General features: G+C 44.8%; 1 protein-coding gene across 1 annotated transcript in view; it reads right to left on the reverse strand.

Moving 5' to 3' along the window:
• Positions 1–10,989: 10,989 nt before the first annotated feature.
• The window catches only part of LOC308164059 (condensin-2 complex subunit D3-L-like), a gene marked incomplete at both ends in the record, with an annotated part of 19,748 nt that continues 3,237 nt past the window's right edge, over positions 10,990–27,500 (reverse strand). Inside the window, 17 exons of the mRNA XM_080538219.1 lie at positions 10,990–11,214; positions 11,792–11,902; positions 12,226–12,416; positions 12,682–12,815; positions 16,397–16,534; positions 16,875–16,954; positions 17,514–17,752; positions 18,151–18,270; positions 18,600–18,714; positions 19,400–19,507; positions 19,745–19,854; positions 20,087–20,184; positions 20,552–20,743; positions 21,261–21,475; positions 22,380–22,514; positions 26,493–26,545; positions 26,736–26,808. Coding sequence (XP_080394345.1) covers positions 10,990–11,214; positions 11,792–11,902; positions 12,226–12,416; positions 12,682–12,815; positions 16,397–16,534; positions 16,875–16,954; positions 17,514–17,752; positions 18,151–18,270; positions 18,600–18,714; positions 19,400–19,507; positions 19,745–19,854; positions 20,087–20,184; positions 20,552–20,743; positions 21,261–21,475; positions 22,380–22,514; positions 26,493–26,545; positions 26,736–26,808 — 2,337 coding nt within the window. The remainder of the gene's footprint in view (positions 11,215–11,791; positions 11,903–12,225; positions 12,417–12,681; positions 12,816–16,396; positions 16,535–16,874; positions 16,955–17,513; positions 17,753–18,150; positions 18,271–18,599; positions 18,715–19,399; positions 19,508–19,744; positions 19,855–20,086; positions 20,185–20,551; positions 20,744–21,260; positions 21,476–22,379; positions 22,515–26,492; positions 26,546–26,735; positions 26,809–27,500) is intronic.

The raw sequence follows: 27,500 nt of genomic DNA on the forward strand, positions 1-27,500 counted from the left end.
ACACACACACACACACACTCACACACTCACACACTCACACACTCACTCACTCACTCACTCACTCACCGGCTATTGATACAAATAAAAGTTGTATTATTATTATTATTATTATTGAGAGAGAGAGGAGGGAGTGAAAGCGGCAAGTGTGCATCAAAGGCATCAGGCACGTAACCGTGCTGTATAAACATGACACAGTGACCGAACAAAAGTGGGAATTTATGGAACACATTAATTTTCATATTCCCACATTTGATTGGAAACACCTATCCAGTCCATTCAACGTAAACACCGAGGATGCAGAGTTATTAAGCCAGAAAATGCGTCTCTCTCTCCCGCTGCGCGCATGACCTTGTCTGGATGTATTAAATTCATTGCATGAAAACGAAACCGTGCGTTATTTCGCGAACTTTCCAACCATGCTTATAGCTTCCGAAGTCGGACGAGAGAATAATGTCACCGATCATCCATATAGAACAACCACCTCCACACTCTGCCGGCGAGCGAGACTGCCCTGCCCGATCAGACCCTTTTTCGGGAGCGGGGAACATTGATTGATTGATTGAAAACTTTATTAGAAGATTTGCAGAAGTAGGTACATGAAAGTACATATTACATACAAGGTCAACTAAGAGGATAAAAACCCAAGAAAGCCACTGGCTTATTTCAATTGGGGTCCTTGTTGGGGTCCTTCAACATAGGACCCTTTTAGATGTCATTGATTTGCCTTCCAATTGTACAGTCAGACAGCGGGACCTTTGCTATTTCTTTTGCAGCTTGTGGGCCTAGCATCTTATTAACTATTGCTGTGCATGCTGGCAATATTACGGACTCGGCTATAGTGTGTGGCTTCTTCGCCTTAGCAACAATTTCGGCTACGAGGTAACTAGCCTCCAATGCTTTCTCTGAAACTTTGGCGCACTTCATCATTACCTGTTCTGGACAGCTATGCTTACTTTTCATCCGAACAAAATATTCAGCATCCTTGCTAGCTTGTGATGGATGATCTGTTGTCAGTTCGTCATGTTCCATGATTCTGCTTGTTTGCTTGTTCATTGCTCTCGAAATGTCTTTGACACACTGACCTTACGCTGAACCCGGTATTGACATTGTGAAATGGGAAAGGGGCGTGCGAGACAGAATATAGAATAATTTGACGGCACCCCTGAAGACGCCAGGCGGCGCCCCAGTGTGCCGCGGCACCCCGGTTGAGAAACGCTGCACTAGACCACCACTACCCTAAGTAGATGTTGTGGTGGTAGAAGTAGATGTTGTGGTTGTCCTGAGCCACAGCCGACCCCTGGATCAAGTATGTAATAGCCCCACTTGAGATTTGATTAGATTTGACTTGAGTGTTCTCTAGGTCTCTGGTCTCTTCATTTATATCTTACATGTTACATTTCTGACTGTCAGAAGAGTTGACAGAGAAGAGACGTACGCTAGCAGAAGCCCTGCGAGGAGGGCTGTAACTGACTGACTGACTGAGGAGGTTTGTACCTGACTGACTGGCTGACTGACTGACTGACTGACTGATGAGGTTTGTACCTGACTGACTGACTGACTGACTGACTGACTGATGAGGTTTGTACCTGACTGACTGACTGACTGATGAGGTTTGTACCTGACTGACTGACTGACTGACTGACTGACTGAGGAGGTTTGTACCTGACTGACTGACTGACTGAGGAGGTTTGTACTGACTGACTGACTGCGGGGGTCTTACCTGACTGACTGACTGCGAGGGTCTTACCTGACTGACTGACTGACTGCGGGGGTCTTACCTGACTGACTGACTGACTGACTGACTGACGAGGCTGTACCTGACTGACTGACTGACTGACTGGCTGACTGACTGATGAGGTTTGTGACTGACTGACTGGCTGACTGACTGATGAGGTTAGTACCTGACTGACTGACTGACTGACTGACTGTCTGACTGACTGACTGAGGGTTTGTACCTGACTGACTGGGAGACTCGGGGGGTCAGCAGGCCATGGTGGGTCCGGAGGGGCTGGGGCGTGAAGAGAGAGACAGAGAGAGAGACAGAGAGAGAGAGACAGAGAGACACAGAGAGAGAGACAGAGACAGAGAGAGAGAGAGAGACAGAGAGAGAGAGACAGAGAGAGAGAGACAGAGAGAGAGAGACAGAGAGAGACAGAGAGAGACAGACAGAGAGGGAGAAAGACAGAGAAACAGAGAGAGACAGAGAGAGACAGAGAGACAGAGAGACAGAGAGACAGAGAGACAGAGAGAGAGAGAGAGAGAGAGAGAGAGAGAGAGAGAGAGAGAGACAGAGAGAGATTAGCAATTATGAGGAGAGTATATGGAGATGATGGTTATCAGGACTGGCTACAAGTCCTACATTTCCTGGCTACAGTAATACATTACATTACATTACATTCCAACAATTACTGTGGACCTACGTGCACGCCAGAGAACATTCGATTTCAAAGTTTAAAGTTAAGGGTTCATGCCAGCATTAATGTTTTGATGAAAGGCATGATGCCAGATTCTCTAGGCATGACAACATACCCCGCGCTCCCCTACTCAGCGGACATAGATTGTTTGACAAGGCAGCTACATTGACAATGCAGCTACATTGACAAGGCAGCAGACATTGTCAAGGCAGCTACATTGACAAGACAGCTACATTGACAAGGCAGCTACATTGACAAGGCAGCATACATTGACAAGGCAGCTACATTGACAAGGCAGCATACATTGACAAGGCAGCTACATTGACAAGGCAGCTACATTGACATGGCAGCTACATTGTTACGGGTGGTGGGGTCTTTTCTGTTGGACCTGTGGTGTGTTGTTGTTTTGTCTTAATTCTTCTGTTTCAGTGCGTCCCTCCTGCTGGAGTAATCAGATGAGATGCCTGGCAGCTGGGATCATCAATCTTCATCCAATCAGTTCACCAAGTCTATATAAGTTAGTTTGTTCTGTTCTTTTTTTTGTAATCAATTATTTATTGCAAAACAGTACACATGAAAAACTCACATTATTACACCAAACAAAATAAGTGTCTGTCCTGATTTTCTTTTTCTTCCCTTATCTTACACCCCCCCCCCCCACACACACACACTATAAACACATGAGTAACCCCCCCCCCCCCCATGGCGATAACATCCCTTCCACCCCCCCCCCCATAGTTCTTCATTACACTATATTTGGTAAATCATACAATCATAATAATAATACAACAATTACAGGTTAACTTCACATACAACACAGCCTACAAACACAGTCACTCCATCAACTCTTTTATCTTATGTATTGCAGAGGTCCATGTTTGAATTGTCCTTTCTTTAGCTCCATGTATTCTGGCTATAGATTGTTCCATGTATAGTATGTCCAGGAAAGACAGCAGCCATTGTTTACGCGTAAGAGTATGTGGAGGATTCCATCGTAATGCTAACATCTTTTTGGCTGCGGTAAGACCAGCGAATAAAACACGAAACATGGAAGCTGACAGATCCAATGATGAAGTATCATTCAAGATCAATAATCTCGGACAACAATGTATATGGATCCCCAATAGATTAGATAAAGTGGAAGATATTAGTTTCCAAAATGCCGCCACCCCAGGACATTCCCAGTACATGTGTAAAAAGGAGCCCACATGACCGAGTGAACACAGATCACACATTGAGGAGGGTATGATTTTCATGAGGTGGCGTCTTCTCGGAGTGAGGTATAACCTGTGTAAGAAGTTAAAGTGAATAAGTTTATGATTAGGATTTTTAGATGTGATATCCAGATTGTCCCAAACAGTCATCCAATCAATATCCCCATCAGAAAAATCAAGGTCTCTCTCCCATACCTGGTGAACAGCAAGAGGTTTACAGGAAGCTTCTAGTAAATGAGTGTATCATTTAGAGACTAAACCCCTTGTCTGTACTCCCACATCTAACATCGTGTGAAGCTCATGGGTATATAGAGATTGTCCCCAGGGCAAACCCGGATTATCCATATATTGCATCGGGTGAACGCCCTGGGGCACCAGCCAATGGGGGGGCACCAAATTATTCGGACAATGAAGAGACCTTTAAAATATTTTGCGCACATTTTTAAAATATAGGCTATATTTACTGGAAGTCATCCACACAGGTACAAAACTAACGGTTATATTTAGGCTATAATTTATAAAAAGATAAATAATTGCGAGTTCGGTGTAAGTGCCCCCCCCCCCAGTCATAGACAAGTGCGCGATTCATCAGAGCAACGCATCTGGGTACTTTCCCCTCCCGTAATGTCCACGCCCCTTTTTGGGTGATAGAAGCGGAGAAGTTTGAATGGCGGTCAATGGGAATTTCTGGTCTTCGCTACTTTAATCCGATAAAATAAGAAAACCGTAGTGCTTTTTAGATATTAGGAGCCCAAATCCGATGGCCAGTTAGGCAAACTATTATATAGTGTCGTTGCCGATCAATGATCGACGTCGTTATATAGAGAAAATTAATGAAATAGGGGTTGATGCATCAGAGCCGTCATACGTCATCTCCCTGTCATCTGGGATTTGTAGTTCTTCATTTGATTTGCCGTGGTCCTAACGTCTTCACCTCCAGTCCCCCCAACAGCGTTTGCTTTCGTTTCTTCTTTGAACATTTATCTCCCATGATTACAATAGAAATATCATGCACAGTAGCACTAGTCGATAGCCGTTATGGGTGAAGGGTTAGTAGGTACTAAGTAATACCTTAGTAGGCTAGATAGTAGGGGGGGGGGGGGGGGGCACACATCAAGTCTGGTCACCCTAGGGCACCCTAGGGGGTTAATCCGGGCCTGCCCCAGGGAACACCATATGCACGCATGGAAGATCTAAGTTGCAGGTAAAGAAAAAAAGAGAACCCTGGTAAATTGTAGGTCATACGCAGATCATTAAACATTCTAAGACCCTCATCATTAGAAATGTCAGAAAGAACATGTATACCTTTATCACTCCATTGGGGATATGAAAAGGGAACTTTTCCGGTTAGAAGAGCGAAATTGTGGAAGATAGGAGTATGGGTGTGCCACTTTAACTGAGAGTGAGTAGCCTTCTCGACAGCCAGCCATACTGATAAAAGAGAGGACATTATAGGGCCCAGCTTAGATTTGGATTGTTTAGTAGATAGACCTGAGTACACTAAGTCCTGTAAGCGGTGAGGGGAAGCCAAATGTTCCTCTATCGCTCGCCATGAAACCGATGCATTACAATCTAACCAGGTTGATAAAGGGCGCAGCACATACGCCCAAAAATACATTTTAAAATTGGGGACAGCTAGACCTCCATCCTGTCTGCTGCGCTGTAGAGTGGATAGTTTTAAGCGAAGGCGCTTGCCTTTCCAAATAAATTTTGATATAAGACTATGGATCTTGTCCCAGTAACCCTTGGGAGGTGAGATTGGCAACATATTGGAATAAAAATGTATCCTGGGAAGAACATCCATTTTGACAATGGAGACACGTGCTTGTAGGGAGTGTGGATGAAGTGACCATCTATTGATGTCTGCCTCCACTCTGCTTAAGATGCCTTGGAAGTTTTTGGTTACAACTGAATACAGAGAGGGAAAGATATCTACCCCGAGGTATTTAAAAGACTTAACGACTGGAATGTGAGATGGTAGGGTAGATGGATCAAGAGAAGTACTGAGAGACATTAATGAATGATGACTTGGACCAATTGATCTTGTAGCCTGACAGAGTGCCAAACTCTTCAAAAGTGTCCAACACTCTGGGAATGGATGCTGGAGCCTTATCCATATATAACAGAATATCGTCGGCGAATAATGAAATGTGGTGTGATGTATTACAAAACTTGATAGAGGAGATAAGAGGGTGTTGCCGAATCTTTTGAGCTAATGGCTCGAGTGAGAGACAGAATAGGATTGGCGAGAGCGGACATCCCTGCCTAGAGCCCCTTGAAATTTTAAAAGAAGTTGAAATTATATTTCCTGTAGTGACCATAGCTGAGGGGTTTGAATACAAAACTTTGATCAATTTAGTGAAGTCTGAACCTAAGCAAAATTTGTCTAGTACCAGCCACAGATAGTCCCATTCCAGCCTGTCAAAAGCTTTTTCAGCGTCTAATGATAGGACTGCACATGGAGACTTAATATCCTGAGAGAAGTGGAGTACATGGAGCAATCTACGAATATTGTCCGCAGCTTGGCGAGTTTTTATGAAGCCTGTTTGGTCATGATGAACGAGTTTGGTCATATGCACGTCAAGTCTAGAGGCCAGCACCTTGGCATAAATCTTTACATCAGCATTCAATATTGATAATGCTCTGTAGCTGCTACAGAGGGTGGGGTCCTTGTTAGGTTTTAGAAGGAGAGATAGAATGGCAGAGTTGGCGTCCCTATTGAAACACCCTTTCTCAACAGAAGTAGTAATCATGTCTAACATGAATTGGCCTAACACATCCCAGAAGGTAAGGTAGAATTCAGGAGGGATGCCATCCCAACCCGGCGATTTACCCTTCTTCATCTTTTGAATAGCGTTTATCAGTTCCTCCAGAGATATTGGAGTCTGCAGCTGGTCAGATTTCGTCCTTATTCAGGGAGGGGAGATCTAGGCTCTGCAAAAAAGTTTTACAATTGTCCCTGTCTAGAATGACCTCGGAAGAATATAGCTTACAATAGAAGTTACGGAATTCAGAGTTAATTGCTTTGGGGTCGGAGATGGTATCATGAGAATCACTAGGCTTGATAGTTGATATGGTTGAGAATTTTTCGTCGTGTTTCAGTCTAAGGGCTAAGAGGTGGCTAGGTCTGGGGCCGTTAAAATAATAATTTCGTCTAGTCTTATGGATTAAGAATTCAGCTCGTCGTCTAAGAAGAGAGTTAAGTCCTAATTTGGTAATACGGATATCCCGGTCCCTAGTTTCAGAGAAAGATATCTGCTGCTGTTTTTCCAGTGTTGCAAGATCGGATTCCATCTCATCAATTCTGCCCAACCGAATCTTGTTAAGGTGGGATGAAAAAGATATTGAAACGTTCCTGATACACCCTTTCAACGCATACCAAAAGATACGGGGGTCATCAACACTACCAACATTCTCAGATACAAATTCAGCAAGTTCGCTCCTAAAATAAGTACAATAATCAATATTTTTCAGAAGGGTTGTATTGAAGCGCCAGCGTGATGCTTTAGTTGGTGTATTAGCTAAAGTCAATGTGACCATAATGACACAGTGATCAGAAAGTGGACAAGGAAACATTAATGCATCATGTAATTCAGAAATGGATGGAGAAATGAAAATGTAATCTATACGCGAGTATGTTTTATGTCTGTTGGAAAAGAAGCTGTATTGTTTAACCGAGGGGTTAATAACTCTGAATGTGTCCAGGATGTTAAAGTCTGATATAAAACGTGACAGAAAGGCCGATGCTGAATTTTGGGAGTGAGAATGCTGGTCCTGAGGATGTGAGCGATCTAAGGTAGGGTCCAGGGTCGCATTCATGTCCCCACCCATGATCAAAGCATAATCCTGCAACTCTGACATTATCACTGACAGTTGTTGGAAAAACTCTTTGTCAAAAGGGTTGGGGGCATAAACAGACAAGAATGCCAGTTTTCGCCCAGCAATAATGGTTTTGATCAGTGAGATCCGCCCATCAGCACTGCCAGACTTCTCCAGGACATTTATAGATAGGGAGCGTTTTGTTACAATAAGAGAACCACGGGATTTGGAATTATATGAAGCCGACGCTGCTATACAGTAGTATCTGTTAGCAAAACGACGTACATCAGCTGCTTTAAGATGTGACTCCTGTACAAATGCTATATCAACCTTCTTCCTATAGAGGTAATCTAGACATGCCGCACGTTTGATCGGGCCATTTAAACCATTCACATTCCAGCTGGCTATTTGAAGAGTTGTCATACTAGATGAGAGTTGGGCTGTGTAGAAAGAGGGGCAACAGTAGGAATTACCCACTCCCTAGAAATGAACAACAGGAGTAGACCTGCGGGTCTGGTAAACAAAGACAGTACATTGTAATGAACATCAGTGAGAACAAGAAGAACTATAACACCCCCCACCCATATCGCCAAAATACCCAGAAATGCCACCAAATAACGTGTGACAAGAAAAATAAAAAATAAAATAAACAAACATATTCCCCATATCCCCAAAAAACATTAGACACCTGACGCTGAGAACGGGGGCTATAAACACAGTCACCTAGCCCGTTCCCTTAACCAAAACAGTTGCCTACATAGGCAGTATTGGGTAACTATCCCATAAAAAGAAAAAACTATATTATTCTGATGCATAATTTTCTATGATAGGCTTAATAATTGCTGTATTTTCGGTCCTTTAAATCACCATCAAGTAGGCTATATTGGCCTAATGGTAATGTTAACTCAGCAACCTAATCAGGGATTTGAAACATAAGCAATTTTAACACTACCCTTTCGTATGACCTGACATGTGGCAGTTAGTGAAATAAAATAAAATAAAAAAGGATAACTAGCCTAATTAAATAGAAATTAACAAGCGCTCAGTGGTTTAACACCAACCATCCAACCTGTACTGAGTCCTGCGTGTGCGAGAACGATCACCAAATTGCGTTCAGTCCCCAGCCTCCGATGGCTTCTGTGCGTTGAGGAAGTCCTCTGCTTCGGCATGCGAGTCGAAGACACGCTGATGGGAACCGTGGATCACTTTAAGCCTGGCCGGATAAAGGAGGAAAGATTGGAGCCCTCGCCTCTTCGCGATGTCCATGGCAGTAGAGAAGAGTCGGCGCCGAGCGATGGTGTGTTGGCTGTAGTCAGCGGAGAAGCGGATGCTCCTCTCGCCGAGGTTGAGAGGTGTCAGCCGGGCAGCTTTGAGGATCCTGTCGCGGTCTGTGAATCGTAACATCTTGCAAATGATGGTCCGTGAGCCATTGGCATTGGCATTACGGGGAAGGGGGAGACGATGTGCCCTCATGACTTCTAACGTCTCTCCGCTCAAGTTGGGGAACCATTTGGGAAGATTGGAGGAGATGTATTGGACCGCGTTGGAACCCTCGTTTCCCTCAGGTATTCCCATAATGCGTATGTTGTCACGTCGGCTACGGTCCTCTAAATCAGCTAGTTTAGCTTCGAGGTTAGCCTTGTTATCAACTGTAGTTTCCTCAGCTTTCTCCATCTTTTTGCGAAGTTCAGTGCATTCACCGCGGAGTTTCTGCACGTCTTTTGTACAGTTAGCTAGGTCGGTCTTGATTGCATCAAGTTTGCCGTTCATACCAGAGAATTGGTTTTCAATGAAAAGACGTTGGTCCTCCATAGCCTTACTCGGCATGTTCGCTAGCTCGTTTGTCTCCACTTCGTCTTGAGAAGATTCTGGGTCAGGAGAGGATGGCTTGGACTTTCTTGTGTGCGGCATTTTGAGCTATGAGTTGTTAAATAACATTTACTGTATCAGAATTATTAAATAAAAGTTTACTATGAGTAGTTTCAAAAGAAATAAGGGAAATAGGGCCGGAGCGAGCGCGCTACGCAGCCATCTCTTCTGCAGGTCACGTGACTCCAGTTTGTTCTGTTCTTCAGGAGAGGTGGCAGCTCTCAATATGTTTGGTATGTAAACTTATGTTGCTGGTTATAGTTTGTTTGATTCCCTTTTGTTAACCTTTTGATGTTCTCTTTTGTTCTCTTTCATTTTCTTTTAGTCGGTTACAGAGTTCGAGAGGTAGGGCACTTAGTAAGTACCTGCAGGTATGCATCTGTGTCCTACACCACACGTAGATCACCCACTGTATTAGTAACATCAGCTAGTGCGGCGACACTAACCCTTGTATTTTTGTTAGGTGCTACGGCACCGGCTATGGGGGTTAGGCTAGGGGGTTAGTTCTGGGGTTGTTTTCTGTTTATAGGTTTAGATTTAGTTTTCTGGGGCTTTTCCTTTAGTGGTCGCTGCATAGATCAGGGGGTTGGGGTCTGTGTTGTGTCTCGTCTCTGTACCGTGTGTTTTAAACAATAAATCATTATTGTTTAACAGATGCCTGGTTGTCACTGGACTATTTTCATTTGCACGCTCACTGTCATATGTTATGCCGGCGGCCTCCTACCACCAGGGGGTAGGGCGTAACATACATTGACAAGGCAGCAGACATTGACAAGGCAGCAGACATTGACAAGGCAGCTACATTGACAAAGCAGCTACATTGACAAGGCAGCAGACATTGACATGGCAGCTACATTGACAAGGCAGCAGACATTGACATGGCAGCTACATTGACAAGGCAGCTACATTGACAAGGCAGCTACATTGACAAGGCAGCAGACATTGACAAGGCAGCTACATTGACAAGGCAGCAGACATTGACAAGGCAGCTACATTGACAAGGCAGCATACATTGACAAGGCAGCTACATTGACAAGGCAGCATACATTGACAAGGCAGCATACATTGACAAGGCAGCTACATTGACAAGGCAGCATACATTGACAAGGCAGCTACATTGACAAGGCAGCATACATTGACAAGGCAGCATACATTGACAAGGCAGCTACATTGACATGGCAGCTACATTGACAAGGCAGCAGACATTGACAAGGCAGCTACATTGACAAGGCAGCTACATTGACAAGGCAGCATACATTGACAAGGCAGCTACATTGACAAGGCAGCTACATTGACAAGGCAGCATACATTGACAAGGCAGCTACATTGACAAGGCAGCTACATTGACATGGCAGCAGACATTGACAAGGCAGCATACATTGACATGGCAGCATACATTGACAAGGCAGCTACATTGACAAGGCAACAGACATTGACAAGACAGCTACATTGACATGTCTCTGTCTCTCTCAATCTCTGTCTCTGTCTCTCTGTGTGTCTCTCTATCTCTGTCTCTTTGTGTCTCTCTCTCTCTGTATCTCTGTCTCTCTCTCTCTGTATCTCTCTCTCTCTCTCTGTGTCTCTCTCTCTCTCTGTCTTTCTGTGTCTCTCTCTCTCTGTCTTTCTGTGTGTGTGTCTGTCTCTCTCTCTCTGTCTCTCCACCTCATACAGGGTCAGTAGAGGTGGACAGTAGAGACCAGTAGAGGCCAGTAGAGGCCAGTGCTCACCTTAGCCCCAGGTGCAGCCCCCTCCAGGGAGCGGCCCGCCAGCTGTTTCTCCATGTCCAGGACCTCCTGCTCCTTGTCGTACAGCTGCAGGACGTACTCCAACTCTGATGCAAGCTGCTCGTCTGCCGCGAAGAACTCCTTCACCTCGCTGCGGTAGTCCTGCATGGTCACCTGGGATAGGAGAGAGAGGTCACATGACTAGTCCTGCATGGTCACCTGGGATAGGGTAGAGAGGTCACATGACTAGTCCTGCATGGTCACCTGGGATAGGGTAGAGAGGTCACATGACTAGTCCTGCATGGTCACCTGGGATTTAAAAAATTAAATAATGCAGGGGCGCTTAGGTGGCGTAGTGGACTAAGCGTTGACCACGTAACCGCAGGGTTCCCGGTTGGATTCCGGCCACGGACATATCCTGCATGTCATCCCTTCTCTCTCTCTCACCCATCCTTCCTGTCTGATCTCTACTGTCTCTATCAATAAAAAGAAAACTCTCCCACTCTTAAGATTCATTGAAGAGGGAACACTGCTATATGGAACACGAACGGTGCACCTCATCACATCACATCGTCTTTCCCTACAAAATCTAGTGAGTTTGATTCATTAGGTCTTTTTAATTATTTTAAGGTTCCGTTAGGGTTAGCCCTGGTGAGTGTGTTGTGTTGTGTTACCTGGAGGTATCCCATGAGCCCCTTCAGGACGGGTGTGTGTGTGTGTGTGTGTGTGTGTGTGTGTGTGTGTGTGTTACCTGGAGGTATCCCATGAGCCCCTTCAGCACGGGCGAGCGCCTCTGCTCCAGCATGCTCTTCAGGGCGATGAAGATGGGGATGATGTCCTCTATGAACACCTTCTTCTGCATCTGTGGACGGACGGCGTGTTAGACCACAGCGCCCTCTAGTGGTGAGAACCGATATCGACAAGCGAAGATCCATCAGCAAGTTTGGCAGTTAACCACGCCAACACAGACCCAGGCCTTAAACGATGTGTGACACCTTTTAATGCTTTGGTCCGCTCACTCGGAGCAATTTGGGGTTCAGTGTCTTGCCCAAGGACACCTCGACATGTGTCCAGCCGGGGCTCGAACCGCCGATCTGCCGACCTTGCGAACATTAGACGGCGGCTCTACCTCCTGAGCCACAGCCGCCCCCCCAGTTCCCCCCCCCTGTTGGCGGGGCGACTCACCTTCTTCTGGGCGGCCTGCATCACCACCTTGGCCATGGCCACCTGCTGCTCGTCCTCCGGCTCCTCGCCGCCCTCTGCTGGCCCGCTGGCAGACTGCAGCCGGATCTCCTTCAGACTGAGAACCCCCAGGGTCTCCAGTAGGAGGTCCTGCCCCTCGGAGTCCAGGGGGAGCTCCTCGTTCACGAAACAGGCTGGGGGGGGGGGGAGGGGGGGGAGGGAGAGGGAGGGAGGGGGGGGGAGAGGGGGAGAGAGAGAGAGAGAGACAGAGAGAAAGGGGGAGAGAGAGGCAGAGAGGGAGGGAGAGAGAGACACAGAGAGAGAGAGAGTCAGTGTCTTGCCCAAGGTCACCTCGACACGTGGCCAGCCGGGGTTCGAACCGCGGATCTTGCAATCATTAAGACGCCGGCTCTAACACACACACACACACACACACACACACACACACACACGGCTCACCCAGGACGGTCAGGCAGATATTGATGGTGGTGTTGAAGCGTTGGGCGTCAGTGAAGTTCTCCAGCAGGAACCGGTAGATCCGGAACCTCCGGCCCTGGTTCCGGAACCCTCTGAGAGAGAACCTGGCCTTCTCACTGCAACACACACAACAACACATTAGACATGTGTAGAATATCCTGTCATCTCTTCCACCATATGTGACACAGTCTGATCATTTGGTCCGCATGTCGGCAACCAATCAAAACGTTCTGACTTTTCTTTTGAAACACGGACGGAACTACGTTTCACAACACAAACTCGCTAGTCAAGCCAAAATACTGCAACACACCTAGCCAACTAACCTACCTAGTTAACTAGAACACTACTTTACATTGTTAGCAGGCTCACAAAACAAGCTGTGTTAGTTGACTAGCGATGTGTCGTTGATTTTCAACAACGCGGAAATGTATTCACATTTTCCGAAACAAAAGTCTGATCATTACATCAGATCCAGACATGAGGACCAAAGCATTAGAACGTGTCACAAACATTCCTGATCATTTGCCCTGATGGTAGTGTCTTTGTGTGCTTGTATGTCTTCACTTTTTTTTTTTTTTTTGATTTAGATACACAATACATATAACACTACATTGAATCAACAAAACAAACCTCCACAATACCCACATACAAGAGACAAACAAACATAAATTACACATTATATATATACCCATACACATACATACATACGCGTACACATATATACACTATATATGCATATTAATGCACTTACTGTAACGCCAAAGCAAATTCCTATATGCGTATGCATAATGGCAATAAACGTTATCTGAATCTGAATATATACATACATATACACAACATTTTAAAAAAGAAAAAAGAAAAAAAAGAAATGGGGGTCAATATGCACCTTTCGCAAGCTCATCAGTCAGCACAACACACTAATCTATACACAGACTCGCAACGTCACGTGGCAGGTGGTCAAATAAGGGTTTCCATATTCTAATAAAGAGCTGTTCGTTGCCCTTTACTCTAGCACTCAGTCTTTCCATCGGTAAGATTTTGAAGATCTCACGATACCATTGAGTGATTGTTGGGGGCTTTTCCATAATCCAGTTGAATAGAATACATCTCATAGCCAGAACTAGCAATTTCTGGAGAAGCAGAACATTAGACTGATTCAATGGCATATTTCGTTCAGGGAGACTCAGTAGGAAGAGGCCTGGTTTCATTTCAATGCTGCATTTAAAGATGTTATTCAATTCTTTGGCGACCAGTGACCAGAATTTTGAAATGGTAGAACATCGCCAGAAGCAGTGGATATAAGTGCCGTTTTTCTCCTTACACTTGGAGCAAAGTGGTGATCTGGACGGGTCAAATTTATTAAGGATATATGGAGTTCTATGTTGTCTATGCAAAATTTTGTACCGAGTCTCCTTAAATTTATTACAGCAAAAAGTGCTACTGCAAGAAGTAATACATGTAGTCCAGTCTGCCCCTTCATACTTAGATTCCAAGTCCCTCTCCCAAGTAGCTATTACATGGTCTATATTATGTTTGTTGCAAGTGTCTAAAAAGTTATAAAAATAAGAAATAAACCCTCTAGGTTGTGAGAACCGGGTAAGACATTCATCTAAAGAGCTCCTTACTGGCCCCCCTGGAGACAGTTTAATATTGGTATCTATGAAATGGCGTACTTGTAAATAAGCAAATAAATGTTTATTAGGTATAGCAAACTGAGACTGAACCTGGGTAAATGACATGAGAACCTCGTCCGTGAATAAATCACCTATGACCCTAACTCCCTTCCTATACCATTCATTGAAAACACTACTATTAATACCTGGAGGGAAGGTCTTATTACCAATTATTGGAGTCAGGGAAGAGAAACATCCCTTCGTACCAGTATGGCTTGTAATTTCTCCCCACGCTCTTACTGTGCTATAGATAATGGAATTCTTAATGCTTGATGGTATTTGTTTTCTGTCACCAGTTAGCAAACTTAACAGAGTTACAGGTGAACAACACCATTCATCAATGTGTTTACCCACTCCATTAAGGTAATCTTTTAACCATTCCAACATGATCCCAGCATGACAGGCCAAATTGTAATTGAAAATATTGGGGAGTGCTAAGCCCCCTCTTTCTACAGGTAGCTGGAGTGTTTTCATCTTTAGTCTGGGTTTCTTCCCCTGCCAAATGAACTTGGAGAGGTCCCTTTCAAAGTTCTTGACTGTCTTTTTTGTTATCCATAGTGGAAGCATTTGCATAGGGTACAGCAAGCGTGGGAGGATATTCATTTTAATTAGATTAACTCTACCAATCCATGATATAGGGAGATGTAGCCATCTCTGCATGTCCAATTTTACTTTTTTCAGTACTGTACTTAGATTGTTTTTAAATAGATCCTGTGGATTTGGAGACACTGTAATGCCTAGATAAGTAAATCCTTGAGTGGACCACTGAAAAGGAAAATTTGGAATACTAGTTTGATCAGTAGCTCCCCCTAGTGGCATTGCTACAGATTTATTTAAATTGACCTTGTACCCTGACTCAGGACTGAAAGAATCAATTACTGACAGGATGGCAGGAACTGATATTTCCGGACTAGAAAGTAACATTTTGAATGCAGGATGTTTATAGTGCTTTTACTGTGCGGTATTAATAGTTTTACTATTGATAGTTAATAGTTTTACTTGAGAAAAAGGTATTTTGAGTATTTCCACTACCACTGCCAATACCAACATTCCCAGTTAGAGAAAGGGTGAAAATAAAGAAGAAAAAAGGCACGAAGAAAACCAAAAAACCTTGCGAACGACCCCATATTACCCAGATGCCCATTCACACGGGACCTCTGTGTTTGGTGAAATATGGTAGGTCATTTGCAGTGGCACATTTTTACTTTACAAATTACGGACATGGCAGATTCACACAGGATTCAGACTAGACTGGAATCAAGATCACAGACGACCTCCGCAACTATTACATGACCAGAGGTCCCCAGGTAACACTAGTCCTGTGTAGGGGTGTAACGGATCACCTAACTCACGGATCGGATCGTGTCACGGATTTTGAGTCACGGATCGGATCATTTTTCGGATCAACACAAAACATTTTTTTTATTTTATAAAAACAACATTTTCCTTGAATTCTGTAAAAACACCACTTTTAATGTGTGAAACAAAAAAACAACATTCAAGATGTCAAAACTGATATATATATCACATATATATATAACATCTATATATAACAACATATATATATAACAACATATATATAACATCACTGCTGCAAAGTAACAGAGTACTTTTTTTGTGTGTTTACACAATCACCCAGGCTGCTTAGCGGGTGATATGACGTGATATAATTGGGACAGAGATGAGTGAATGAATGTTGTTGTCAACTCAGTACACATGCAGAGAGTGAGAATAAAGCGCACATGATTGTTTTTCTACCGGTTACATTTGAATGAATGAATGGTCTTTATTGTCATTACTACAGTACAGGTACCAAACAACGAAATTTAGGAGGGGTGGCTCCCCTGGTGTTAGGAAAAAAAAACAAAAAAAAACGATTTTGCTATTGATCCGCGGTACACATGCGTTCCGAACCGGATTATCCGTGATCCGTTACACCCCTAGTCCTGTGTGAACAGGCCTTTAGAGAACACTGGTTATACAGAGGGGGGGTTTGCGATGGCCCAGATGTGCATACTGCTTACCTGTCTGTCTGTGGGAACTTGTTGTAGGTCTTGTGCTTGTGGTAGGAGTTGAAGTGGAAGATGCACTCGATGAAGTGCTGAGAGAACATGACCGGGTTCTTCTTCAGCAGCAGGTGGACCAGGCAGTACTCACAGTGTCTGAGACAGAGAACAACATTAGAACAGATCACACTGCATTCACTAGACGCCTTGTTTAAAAGTGCTTCGTAATGTTTAATATTGTTGTCTTGATTGTTGCCACTGTGTATGTGTTGATGTCTTATCTGTCATGTGGAAGAGGACCACAGTGGAAATAAGCCTCTGACTTTTCTGTGTTTTATCCTCGTTAGTTATTGAGTGTCACGTTATTTAACGTTCAAACTTTGGATGTTGCTTGTACGAAATGAAAGTCTATAGGCAGGGTGGTGGTGATAGTTACTGAACTGAAAGTCTATAGGCAGTAGGGTATAGTATAGTGCAGTAGGGTGAGGGTAGTTACTTGGCGATGGCAGGGTCTTCATCCACCAACACGGCAACGAAACGGAAGAACAAGGACCCCTTCCATTTGACATACTCCTCCTTCAGACAAGGACATAGAAAATACAACGTTAATATCCCACTGGAGGAACACAAAAAGTGAATAAAAACATGCTAGGTGTATGACCTGAAAAGACATATCCATATGTACAGGAATATTTAGCACAAAGATACCACTGTATATGATTTTTTCAATAACACTCAATATTGTTTGACACTAGAAGAGCCATGGGTGTTAACCATGTGAGTAAAAAAATAATAATTTGTGAGTAAAACATTTCAGGACCCTCCTTTCATGACCTTTCCTAGATATGTGCGTTCTACCACCCAGTATCCTTACATTTTCAAAATCACATCAGGATAAGCTAGTATGAAGCTATTTTGCTAGTTTTTCTGTGTAGGAGGCAGGCTAATTTACAAGACGCGCCAACTAGTGGTCGTTGTGTGTCAGTAGCAGCTTTCCATTGTAAAGACTATGGTCATTAGGTAAAAAACAACTACGGTTGTTCTAGTGTTAACCAATCAAATCACAGCAGTCTGGCTTTTATTTAATTTTTTCCCCGCATTTCCACCACCAGTCCAGTAGATGGCGGTGTCCTACCTGCAGCAGGTTGGTGAGCATGGTGAGGGTCTGCTCCCGTATGACCGGCTCTCTGTCCTGCAGGCAGGCGGAGATGTTGGGGACGTAGCGGTCCACCATGTTGGTGTAGCAGACGCAGAGGTCACACATCACCACCACCACGTTGCTGCGGACCGCCACCTCGCTGCACAGCTCCAGCTCGTGGGCGAACGCCGGCAGGTACTTCTGGGTCAGCTCCTCGTGCTGGAGACACAGCTTACCTGGAGGAGGACAGGAGGACAGGTAAGACACAGACACACGCTGAAATCTTAAACTAGCTCCTTACCTGGAGGACAGGTAAACACACCGTGAAGTCTAAACTAGCTCCTTACATTGTGAGATTGAACCATCGCCTTGCAACTAAAACCGATCCAATCCCTTAAGACCCACAGACCCACATTAACAGATATAAGGGATTGGATCGGTTTTACTTGCAATAAGGCAATGGTTCAATCTCACCCTCCTATGAGCTAGGAGGAAATGGTGCTATATTGCTTCCGATTAACCAGTCCTTTCAGATCTAGGAAGTAGGGCCAAGAATTGATTTGGAATTCAGCAATTTGGTGCTGGTTATGTGTTGAGGTATGGTGTTCCTGAGGTGAGAGGTGAGAGGTCGTACCCAGGGTGAGGACGGCGTGGGCTCGGACACTGCTGGGCATGGAGTTGGGCCTGAACTGAAACAGAGGCTGGGACAGGGGCTGGGACAGGGGCTGGGAGGCAGGCAGCTCCCCCGGGCCTGCTGGAGGAACACACACACACACACACAGGTCAAGACCTACACGCTGAAGACAGATGTTGTGGTGTAGCCTAACATCTGGCAAAGGGGCATTTAGATTCTCTAGATACAGGGTGGTACATATTTGGTACTACCTGTCTGTTGTTCTACGGGACAGACAGATGGACAAGGTACCTGTCTGTCTGTTGTTCTACGGGACAGACAGATGGACAAGGTACCTACCTACCTGTTGTTCTACAGGACAGACAGACAGACAGGGTACCTACCTGTCTGCTGGTCGGCGGTGCAGGTGAGGACAGACAGACAGACAGACAGACAGACAGGGTACCTACCTGTCTGTTGGTCGGCGGTGCAGGTGAGGACAGACTGGACCAGGAGGACGAGGCGGCGGCCCACCTTGGCAGGGCAGTGCAGCGACGCCACGCCCAGGGTGAACAGGTGCTTCACCTGACAGGGTCAAAGTTGAGAGTCGTTAGCGAAAAATAAACTAATAGAAACTGTCATTTATATGTTAGTGTGACAGGGCAGCAAGTGTAGAAAAACTGGCACACTACATGAACTTTAAGTATAGAATAGTATAGAGACTAGAAGAATATATTTTTATTTATTTCATCATGCTCTTAAAAAGTGCAAAGCGCTCTGGTGCTAAAAGTGCAAGGTGTTGGACAAACGTTTCGGTCATACGACCATCATCAGTGGACACTCATTCGTATGACCGAAACGTTTGTCCAACACCTTGCACCTGCAAACTACCGCACCTGCAACCAACTACGGGAAGCGAGGAAGGACAAAGTAAGGCGCAACAGTTTTCCCAGGACTCTCCGTTAGTGTGATATAAATGTTACCCAGAATTCACAGCCAGAAACAAACATTCCTCTCACCACCAGGTCTTCATTCAATAGATGTGGTCGGACTGATTTCTTTGCAGGATCACATTTTTATGACCTGGCACCTCAATTTTAGACCGAATAGGTGAAATGTAGGGGCTTTTTAGGCCTCAATCGGATTGCTGGATTTTAGACTTTAAGACTTTTTAAGACCAACGTGGGAACCCTGTACCCAGAATTCACAGCCAGAAACATGCACTTCTTGCTTGGCCAATAGGAGTGTGTGAGTGAGTGCTTCCTCTCACCACCAGGTCTTCATTCAGGTTCTGAGCTCCGTTCTCGTTCAGGAGGACGTCAGACAGGTAGGCCTCGCACACCGACACCAGCTCCCCACAGTACTGGTTCAGGAACTTCTACAGAGGAGGAGTAGACACTCTGTTTGAAAAGCTGATTTACCATTGATTTTACTCCATTTTTTACATTTACATGTTTGGCATTTAGCAGACGCCTTATTCCAAAGCGACTTACAATCGATACATTTGACTAAGCAAGTGAATCATCAATCAAACCAGTCGTAGCAGGAAGAGTAATCAAGCTCAGGCCATTGGCAGTCGTCATGATAGAAGACTGATTATTATTTATTTTTTTACCTGTGTGTCGCTGACGGCCTCCTCCTGCCCCAGCCTGCACAGGGTCTCCACGCTGGCGCTGATCACCTCCAGGGGCATCTCCAGACTCTTCAGCCAGGTCATGAGGTCCTCTGTCACCAGAGAGACACTTCTGTCAACCACTCTAACCTATTGGTAACCTCTTACCTATTGGTAATATATCAACCGATTTGGTGAAGCTGCATTCTCATTTTATGCACCCAAATTGTGGAATGCACTGCCAGTAATGTAAAACGGTCATTGATCCCCTTCAATCTGATTATAAAACGTTGCCATTTTCAGAAACCGCAGTTTACGGTAAAAAAACAACAACATTTAACTCACCAACGATCCTGCTCTTGGTGTCGTCGTTGAGATGCTGAGCGATGTCCCCGATCACAGACAGGATGTTGCAGGAGGTCGTAACACTGACGCTCTTGGTCCTAAACAGACCCACGTCAAAAGGTATGCTTAAGTCATATTTTGGCCAAATTGAGATATCTGCCTAACTCTACTCTCCTAACACTGCTGATTCACTGGGCATTATTGCCTCTATGACATCAGCCTATCAGAATGCTTGTTACATTCCAAAATCACTATCTGCCCAAGTCATCTCTTTGACATAGGCATGTTTGACACTACATACAAAGATGGCTGACCACAAGTGAAGCGTGACTGAGGCAATTATGCTATGAGGCTAACGACATGTTACTTGTTGTGGAAAGTCATACAGCTACATTAAAGACTGAACATCCTATCTAAAGGCCTCCCCCTCCTGCAGTCCCGGGGGGGGGGTCCTGATGCACTAACCTGACCATGTCATCCCAGGCCTCCAGGATCTTGGCGTAGTTGAGCTTGGGGGAGGAGCTAGCCACCTTGGCTAGCAGCAGCCAGGCGCCAGCAGCGTGCGGGGCCTCTGTGTGGGAGATCAGGCTGCTGATGAAGGTCGGGGTGAACCGGTTCTGTCTGGACCAGGCGGGGAACGCCTTGCTGAGGTAGCGGCTTCAGGGGGGGGCAGAGAGAGAGAGGATTAGATTTGAAATGTTTTTAACATTTTTAACCATTTAACAGACGCTTTTATCCAAAGCGACTTACAATGAGAGATTTCAGGGACAGTCTCCCAGGAGTAACTGAGGGCTGAGTGCCACTACCCCCACTAGATTAGATTAGAAACGTAGTCATTTAGGCTAGGATCTAGACCACCCCCTGCCATGGCTATGCCAATCACAAAAAACAGATGTAGATCCATTCCCCAAATCCTAACTTGGAATCCACACAAATTACTCTTTAAATTACTCTTATAAACTCTCAAAATTATCGGTCAAATCCATTATCTGTTCACATCAACACATGGCTCTGGGCCTAGCTGCGTGCAGTGTGCTACATATCACACGTGAGCGTGGTCTTCACACACACACACACACACACACACACACACACACACACACACACACACACACACACACACATCTACTGTCATGGCTGCCCAGACACGCAGGCAGCAGGTGTGTCATCCTACCTGAGGTCCTTGCAGTCTTCACACAGCAGAACCAGCAGGGCCCAGGTGAGCCTCTCGGGGGCGGAGGTGTGGGAGGCGTGGCGCCTCACCTGGCTGAGGATCACCTGGTCCAGACACTCCAGGGCCTTCTCGTGCACCGAGCTCTCTGGGTCCACCACGGCCGGCACCACCCCGCCCAGCCACGCCTTCTGGACCAGGGTGCTCTCTGGCTGGGCCTGGGGGGAGAGACACACGTTGGTTTAAAGGTTATTTCTTTCTGAGTGGGGCAGTCCCACTCATATTTATCTTTGTTATTGGACAGAGATAGTTTAGATAGACAGGAAAGCAAGGAGAGTAAGGAGAAGAGAGCATGTCAGCAGGGCACGGTTTTTTAACAGCAGAACAGCCGTCTCTATGTTACCGACTATAAGAGCCGCCTCGGGGGTCAAATGACCATAGTCTTTACAATGCTAAGCTGCTATTTACACACAACGACTACTAGTACTACTAAATGAGTAATAATAATTCATTGAATTTATATAGCGCTTTTCCGAGGCTCAAAGACGCTGACAATATAGGAGATACGGAAAACACAAAAAACAACATGTAACATGGAACACAGAGTCAGCGAACGGGGCGGGGGGGGGGGGGGGGGGGGGGGGTAGGGACAGGGGGGGTGGTTAGGGGTAGGGGAGGCTGTGTGCATATCAGGGGGGGGTCCTGCCATATCCTATGCACTTTTTATGCACTTCTTTTTGCATCCCTGAATCTGTTCTTAAACTTGAATTGTAAACTTATGCACTTTTTATGTATTTATTGAACTGTTCTTAAACTTGAGCTGTCAGACTTGCACTTGTGAACCGTGGGCTGGGTGCTGAGCTCCAGTGGTGAGTGTGTTGTTGTGTGATCATTGTGTTTGTGGCCATGAACAGTGGAAACTGAATTTCCCTTTGGGGATAAATAAAGTATTCTGTATTTGTATCTGTATCTAGTTGGGGCACCACATAAATTAGCCTGCCTCCTACACAGCGACATTGATGGAATACCCCCCAGAGTCCAGCTGACACCGTTCACACAGTTTCAGTATGGTGGATGATGCCAGACAGGAAACAGGAAGTAGAAACAGGAAGTCAGACCCACGCTGAGCAGCTCCCCCAGGCTCTGCAGGGCCTTCTTCTTCACGGACACGGCCGGGTCGCGGCAGCGCTCAGACAGAACCGCCAGGTTCTCCTGACTCAGCGTGATCACGCCGTGCTTCAGCAGGCTGAACATGGCCTGGAGGGGAGGGGAGGAGGGTCAGTACAGGCTGGACATGTCTGGAGGGGAGGGGAGGAGGGTCAGTACAGGCTGGACATGTCTGGAGGGGAGGGGAGGAGGGTCAGTACAGGCTGGACATGTCTGGAGGGGAGGGGAGGAGGGTCAGTACAGGCTGGACATGGCCTGGAGGGGAGGGGAGGAGGGTCAGTACAGGCTGGACATGTCTGGAGGGGAGGGGAGGAGGGTCAGTACAGGCTGGACATGTCTGGAGGGGAGGGGAGGAGGGTCAGTACAGGCTGGACATGTCTGGAGGGGAGGGGAGGAGGGTCAGTACAGGCTGGACATGTCTGGAGGGGAGGGGAGGAGGGTCAGTACAGGCTGGACATGGCCTGGAGGGGAGGGGAGGAGGGTCAGTACAGGCTGGACATGGCCTGGAGGGGAGGGGAGGAGGGTCAGTTCAGGCTGGACAAGACAGGATGAGAGCTGGAGGTCAGTGGATATGGGGTCTGGACATGTAAACGGACTGCACTTATATAGCGCCTTATTCCAAAGCACTTTACAACGGCTCTCATTCACCCATTCACACATTCACACACCAATGGCGGCAAGCTACCATGCAAGGCGCCGACCCGCTCATTGGGAGCAATTTGGGGTTCAGTGTCTTGCCCAAGGACACTTCGACATGTGGCCAGCCGGGGTTCAAACTCTGGTCTGGTTCTAGTCTTTTGGTCCACATGTCGTCACCCCAATCAACATTTTCGGACTTGTTTCTTTTGAAACAGGGAACTACGTTTTGACGTTGTTGAGAATCACAAAACACTGCAACAGCGCAATGGATTGGGTGAGTAATCCCCACTGCTACCTAGTTAACTAGAACACTACTTTACATTGTTACCTAGTTAACTAGAACACTACTTTACATTGTTACCTAGTTAACTAGAACACTACTTTACATTGTTACCTAGTTAACTACAACACTACTTTACATTGTTACCTAGTTAACTAGAACACTACTTTACATTGTTACCTAGTTAACTAGAACACTACTTTACATTGTTACCTAGTTAACTACAACACTACTTTACATTGTTACCTAGTTAACTAGAACACTACTTTACATTGTTACCTAGTTAACTAGAACACTACTTTACATTGTTACCTAGTTAACTAGAACACTACTTTACATTGTTACCTAGTTAACTACAACACTACTTTACATTGTTACCTAGTTAACTAGAACACTACTTTACATTGTTACCTAGTTAACTAGAACACTACTTTACATTGTTACCTAGTTAACTAGAACACTACTTTACATTGTTACCTAGTTAACTAGAACACTACTTTACATTGTTAGCAGGCTCACAAGGCAAACACGCTGTGTTAGTTGACTAGCGATCAGTGGCGTAGCGGACGGGCCCGCAAGCGACGCACCGCGGGGGGGCCCCAGCCACTAGGGGGCCCCCTAACATTGGATCCACATTATTATTATTATTTTTATTTTTTTATAATTTAAAAATATATAAAACAAAGAAAATAAGTGGCCCTTCATTGTGTCAACCTTAATTTTAATATATAGGCCTATATTAAAAAATATATACATGGTTAGCCGTATCCAATAGCAACATGACTTTGACGTCACACGTAGGCAGCGAGACACAAGGAAAATGAGCAAGCGAAAATACAATACAAAGTACAATAAGCATTCTTTAGGTGGTGATAGATTCTCTATTCGGACATTATAGCCGCTATATGTGGGACTGTCGGTCCGATATTGTAAAAAAATCCAATAAAAAATGTATGTTTACGGAAGTACATGTCTCAAGTATTATCTCGGCGGTTAGTCGAGTGAAAGAAAAACAACATACAGATGATAATTCACACAATATAATACCACGAAAGCGTACAGCACTAAACAATAACATTTATTTGGGCAGCATCATACTCAAACTCAGGCAGAAAGGCAGGGTCCGGCCAGGTTCACAGTCACAGGCTGTCAGTGCATCATACAGGTACATAATTCAGCATGGTTAGGCTATATATAGCTGTTTCTTTTTCTATTCTACTATTCTATTCTACTTCTGCTGTCTGCGTCTCCCTGGGTATTCCTAGACCAGATGGCAAACAGTAAAGAAATGCCACAATATACCAGGACTTAAGAAACGAGATGTCCAACAAAGGATTTGACTAACCCTGGCCAATTTTACGCAACAAGTAGACTCTGATGCAGCGGAGACAGGGTTGCCAGATTGGCTGGTTTTTGGTGGATTTAGAAGTTTTTAGATTGATTAGGTTGGAAATTCTCAATCCCATCTGGCAACCCTTAGCGGAGAGTCTACAGATATGTTTACAGATATCACACTGCTGTGCACACCACACTTTGTTAAAATAAATAAAGCTTGTACTATTCTACTTATAATACATTCTACTGATGTAGTGTAGTCTACCATTTGGTTTTAGTTATAGGCTATTGCTCTCACTTGTTTGTACCTTTTGCTAAGTCAAGCATTTAGAATGTAGAGTGCATATTGCAAAATTTCGCAACGTCAATAACGCATCGGCCTCTAAAAAACGCACTTTTTTTTTTTTACTCCGTTGCGAAAGGGCCCCCGCCGCCACCTTGCGGGGGGGCCCCGGGATTTTGCGCTACGCCACTGCTAGCGATGTGTCGTTGATTTTCAACAACGTGGAAACATCAGATCCTGATATGAGGACCAAAGCACTCGAACGACACATGTTAGTATGAGGAACTGAAGGTCAGTGGATATGGGAGTGAAGACAGGGTATATATAGGAATCTTGAGGTTAATTTCTGATCCAACGGACCCACAGGTGGATCCGAAGTGATATAAAGAGCTTACCTCGATCAATTCTCTTCATCGATATCAACATTTTTTCACAACTTTGCATGCTATACGATGCCACCATTTTGTTTCCGAGACGGTAAACACGGCCGAAGTCACTTCCAGTTTTCTCCAACTGGAGAATGTGTCATGTCCGGTTTCAACGCCGAATTTCCATAACATTGGTCGGCCAACCCAAAAAAATCCCCCCCCCAAAAAAACAAAAAAAACAATCTGATACATGAGAAAGGTCAAAGGTCAAAGATGGTGCCAAAATATCTCCAAATGGCCTAAACATATAGGTGTCCGCCTAAACATACCTGTACTAAAACAGGTACAAAGTTGCATTTGCTCACATTACTAGCATCGACTTTGGCACAAGTACTAATAAGACCCTGGAGTACTGATTCCTAGATGATTTGGGCTTGGTCATCAGGTTTCCAAGGTGATATTCACTGTAAAAGCTGTTGTTTTTTTAGGCGGAGACTGAATTTGAGATGTTTTATAATGTTCTAGCTCTATTTACTCTGACACAGTAACATAGATTTTGATTCTGACACTTCTACAGCCACCCCACAGGTGTTAGCTTTCATTTGATAACAAGATCATTATGAAGGCCCTTGTGATTGTGGAGATATTCTATATTCACTGTGGGCATGTCATTTCGAGCAGAAAACCAGAAAAATGAGGTGTGACAGTTGGATCTAAGTGACAGTTGACACTAGAACAGCCGTGTCTATGTTACCTACTCAGGGTATATACAGGAATCTTGAGGTTAATTTCAATACCTTTCTAAGACTTTTTAAAGACCTTGTCAATATTTTTCCAGACCTCACCGCCACTTCGAGCTGTAACCGTTTACATTAGTGACACCTTTAACTTAACCGTTTTAGTTTGCAATAGACTAGACCACGATCATACAACAGAATTTCAGTTTTTTTTAAAAACTAATAACTTTTACTTCATGTTTTTAGGACTCAAACTCTTTGGACAGAGTCTAATTCAGAAAAATAACTACAAAATTCAAGACCTCATAAAATCGTGATAAGACTATTTAATACTTATTAAGGGTCTTGATTTTCCCAAAATTGATTCATCAACTTTTAATACTTTTCAAGACACCGCGGATACCCGGATAGGGCAGACTTCCTCACGTTGGTGTTGGGGTCACTGACCCGGCGGTGCAGCAGGTCCATGGTCTCCTTGGCTGGAGGAGAAACAGCGTAAAGAAACATCACATCACGATGACAGTTTCCCAACGCGGACACCTCGACATGTGGCCAGCCGGGGTTTGAACCGCCGATCTGCCGACCTTGTGATCATTAGACGCCGGCTCTACCTCCTGAGACACAGCTGCCCCATTAGATCAAAACAGCTCTTCAGCAGGACTGACTCACACTCAAAGCTAGCGCTCTCGTTGTTGGTGATCTCCACCGTCCTGAAGGGCAGCGTCCTGAAGCCTTTGGGGGTCTGTGACCCCGTACCTGAAACATGAGCAGGAGTTATTATCTTACTTTACTTTATGTGTACAGCACTTCTCAAGACAGCAGTCACAAAGTGCTTCACAGTACATTTGGTAGCATACAGCATAAAAGACAGCAAGTAAACCGACAAGTAAAATAGAATTAATAAAAATGTAAGATAATATTATCTTAATATTAGAAATGTGAGTAAAACGTTTCTGCTGTAACAATTTCATACTACTTGTAACTGTCTCCTAAAAAGAAGTCTCTTATACATTAACACTAGAACAGCCATGGGATCGCCATTCATTCCACCGCAATCAGGTGTGAAACAGCACCAGCAGATTTTAACATGGAGAAGAGTGTACTGACGGACAAGGATCGCTGGAGGGCGATGTCACACAAGGCCGTCTGCCAGGCTCTTGACACCTTTTTTCCCAGATCTAGTGAAGACAGACAGGAAAGGCCACCACTATATCATGTATTGATAATGTATTATTTCACTGCCTCAGAAAGTCTACTTTTTACTTAGAATTAACGTGAACATTGCAAGTCAATAAAAATGTTACTTGAATTATCTGTCTCTCTGTCTGTGTTCGTTTGTAGTAGAAATATCACATCTGATATATCAATGTAAAGACATTTCACTGCAACATGAACATACTATATTTTCACTTTTCACAACAGCTATTTTCATTT

This window comes from Nansenia antarctica (assembly GCF_963989245.1).
Source record: "Nansenia antarctica genome assembly, chromosome: 8".
NCBI lineage: Eukaryota > Metazoa > Chordata > Actinopteri > Argentiniformes > Microstomatidae > Nansenia > Nansenia antarctica.